General features: G+C 34.0%; 1 protein-coding gene across 1 annotated transcript; it reads right to left on the bottom strand.

Annotated features, from left to right (window-relative positions):
* Window positions 1-454: 454 nt before the first annotated feature.
* Window positions 455-3,568, bottom strand: LOC140814858 (phosphoglycerate mutase-like protein AT74). Its single transcript, XM_073173955.1, has 2 exons — window positions 2,994-3,568; window positions 455-1,064 (listed from the first exon to the last, which is right to left on the bottom strand). The coding sequence occupies exons 1-2, from the start codon at window positions 3,478-3,480 to the stop codon at window positions 664-666; spliced, it is 888 nt and encodes a 295-aa protein (XP_073030056.1). The 5' UTR covers window positions 3,481-3,568; the 3' UTR covers window positions 455-663.
* Between the last annotated feature and the right edge of the window lie 351 nt (window positions 3,569-3,919).

Raw genomic sequence — 3,919 nt, 5'->3', positions numbered from 1 at the left:
AGTGATTACACTATTATGGTAAATATATGCAAATTATTATGCACACTCTTACTCACATTATTTTTAGAATATGAATAAATAAATATGAAAGATGATATTTATTATTGGATAATAAATTTACTACAATGTATTTGTAAAATAATTTTTATTGTTCATCAGTTAAAATTAAGGGTCAAAATTGTTAGTTGATGTATGATTAGTTAGCAAAGAATATAATATAGATATAGATATCAAAGATAGATTTTGTATGTCACTTCCTAAGAATAACATTTTTTTATTGTAAAAAATGGCATTTTTACCTGCATAAAATAAATAGAAACATCTTTATTCGATCTCTGCGTCGATTTTATAAATTATATTAATAAATTGTTATATATATATATATATATATATAATATTATTGATCAATTATTCTCTCATTTTATACTCTTTCACCCATCGAAGAATCAGATCCTGAAGAAATGAGGACCTCAAAATCACTTGAAAAACAACCGGAACTGCGAGTTTACAGAAGATGAAATTGGAAAATGAATTTTATTTTCTTTTTCTTCTTTTTCATTCTATAACGTAGTAGCATTCCAGGGTAGTACACCAAGAAATTCACAAGAATGTTACACGAAAAAGAATTCAAGTCCATATTTTCTTGCAGCTATGATCATAGAACTACAACTCATCTTTATATTCAGAATCGGAGTCTTCCGCATACTGATCAAAGAACACGTCAAGGTACCACGGACATTTTTCATTCCAATCACCCCGAGTAGCATTAGCTCGCCACTTTTGATCTTCTATCATTTCATGAGATAGTCCCCATTCTTGCAGTTCTTCGTACGTGTGATGGATTGCAAGACTGTAATCTCCGCCCAAACCCAACTGCATCACTCGAAATTCACCATTTCCCAAGTTATTCAAGTACTCGAATTGCTCTGTTGTCCATTTAAACCACTTCATTAAAAAAACACGAATTGCAAGCCCGTGTGATATGATTAAAAGATTGAGATCGTCAGATGAATCCTGCTGAAGCCTGTTCATATCTATGTCCCTCCACAATGATTCAAGAAAACCTGCACATTGAAGCGTTCATCTAAAATTTGAAACACATTGATCCGAATTCTGAGGAAATACACAACTTACAGATATTAGCTGCGTGCAATTCAAAAACCTATAGATTCAATGCACAACAAGGAATAGGAGAATTATCATGGAAAAGGGTAGCAGTTAGTTCTGAGACACATTATTTTCAGATCATGCGAAAGGGGCATAAATTCTTAATGCTTTTTGTATCCTTCTGCCATTTCTTAGGAGACAGGATATGACTAGTAAAAGAGAAACAGCAAAAGAAAATCCACGCAAATAGGCATCACAACAGTAAAAGTTAGAAGCTCCCTCACAGCGGCAAACAGTTATAAAAACATCAGCGCTATATTGTAGGATAAGTTATCATAAGCCAATTTTCTATGTGGGTGAATAAAGAAGCCATCCTTCGTTGCAGAATACCTATCATATGTGGTAAATACACAAACAAAACTTCAGAAAACAAAACCAAACACAGAGTGAAATACCCAACACACTTTCCAGAAAATATAGAGCAATAAACCAAACATAGCTGTGGTTCCTCTTTAAATTCCGACTCTTCTTTAATGGATACCAACCAAATATGAATTAAAAAGCCACTGACATGATATTTAAGGATAGAATCAACTACATGTATACCAAAAAAATTCACTCACATTAAAACTGCATGCACACATACAAAATAAATAATAAGGTAAAAAAATTCAAATTGCACAAATTGTGGGTCATATGCAGTTTGTGAGCAGGGACACAAAAAAAAAAGTAAAAGAATATCAAAGTGAACATATATCAATCCAAGTTCCCAGATAAGTTATCGCTTCACTTATAAAGAGCACTCTATTGCGTCCCACTAGCAATGCATATTATACAAACTCTCAAGCTTACACAGCCATAAACATAATCGTCAGATGCAGATTACAAAGAAAAAAATCAAAGTTTTAAGTTCACTTGGTCTAAAATTCAAGCCCAAGGAGGACAAATAAATCCCTTTAAATATTCCAGTCAGGAAAATGTTTGATGAATCATTTAATAATGTACTTCGAAAAAAGCCTCAGTACTCGTCAATTGTGGTTTATTTTTTATATTACTAGAAAGAAAACCACAATACATTATGGAAAACGCCGACAATAACCCAAAAGACTCTAAAAACAAGATAAACCTGCTTCTTAAACTTGAATTTAAATGTTTTACTTCTGCAGCAGTTAACAATTTCACATCAAGAATCGAGATTGTGCAATTAATTTCGCAGGAACCAAAGAGACCAGCATTGTGACACTTAAACTATATTTCCAAGCATAATCTACAATCTGCGAGGCTTGAACTATTTCAGCCAATCTGAATAATGATCAAATAAATCCAGTCAATTCCAGAGATCATATTACTCAAAGTATCATGATGGAATTGTAGTTATTTCAGCTTTCAGAGCTGTTTTTCACATAATTCCTTCAGAACTATACAAAATCCTCATTCAACTCTCTCCAAACCATTTGTGAGTACAAACTTTTGTACAAGGTTACCTCTATATCCATGTTACACTACCAGCTAATGCATTTTAAGAAAGTTTGTATAACCACTCCACATGAACTGTATATATCTTAAAAGGTTCATCCAAATCAACCTACCAGAAGAAAAGTAATCTTTACTTAAGTTTCCCTCACATTGTTTCAGGAATCCCACTTATTTCTTGCCGAAGACAACAAATCTCCTAGTAATATCACCAAAAATTACAGAAAAGGAAGCAAAATCATCACCTCTAATTGCTACTCGAAAACACGAAATATATTATTTCAGTATAAAGCACTCCGTGTTCAAGTAGTATAACAAAAGCAGCTCTATCTCTTTTGCATCCCAACTGAATCAATCCAAGACAAATAACGAAAGAGAAAAGCAGCAAAAAGTAGAGGTAAAAAAAAGCATACTTGAAACCCGATCATAAACATCAGCAGCAGACTCTCCTTCGGGAAAGCGATAAAAGAACCTCCCGAACCTCTCTCTAGTCTCCTTGATCACTTTCATCCGCTGGGCAATCTGAAAGTTTCCGAAATCCTGTTCTCTAATCCGACATTCTTCCCTCACCCCAATGATTCTCCTCTTGGGAAAGGCCCGACCGATCTCGCGTAGCGTCGAACGAGCCCTCTGATAAGGAGACACGTAGAAATAGACTTTCCAATTCGACGAAACTCCACCATCGGAGACGACATGCCTGATGTCTGAGCCAGCCCGATTGGCCTGGTCCACGCCTAGAGGTGTCAAGGGTATTTTATAGTCGGGGGTTGTAGTGTATGCACTTCCATCCATGTTGCCTTCACTTTCGCCATGGCGCACAAGAATAATGCGCTTAGGCAGGATCCGCTGCTTCTGCCCCTGGGGCTGGCGGTCGTTCGGGTTTTGCGGCGGCGAAGCCATAGATCGTGCAAGTAGATGGAGAGAACGCGATCTGAGTTTTTGGATTTGACTACCGCCTTTGAATTTTGACCGGGAAATAAGAACACGAACCAAAATCAGACCATTTTATACATTATTAAATTGGACATAAAAGTCGTATAGATATAGTTTGGTTCGTGTGATGTAATAAATAAAGATATATAATCAAAATTATATTAAAAAAAAGTTGATGATAAATAATATACAACGACGTTTGATAATAATTTTGTATATAAAATTAACATTACCAAAATATCATACAATCGCTAAAGCCTTCTAAATTTCAAATTAATCACATATTTTTACATTAATTGGATAATATTTAAATATTTACAAAATATTTAATAAAATAATATAAGTTAGATAAATTAAATTGATAAATTCAAAATATTATCACAAATAGAAATAAGAATAATTTGAA

Source organism: Primulina eburnea, chromosome 15 (assembly GCF_022965805.1).
Source record: "Primulina eburnea isolate SZY01 chromosome 15, ASM2296580v1, whole genome shotgun sequence".
Taxonomy (NCBI): domain Eukaryota; kingdom Viridiplantae; phylum Streptophyta; class Magnoliopsida; order Lamiales; family Gesneriaceae; genus Primulina; species Primulina eburnea.
This window is presented reverse-complemented; position numbering and strand designations above follow the sequence as displayed.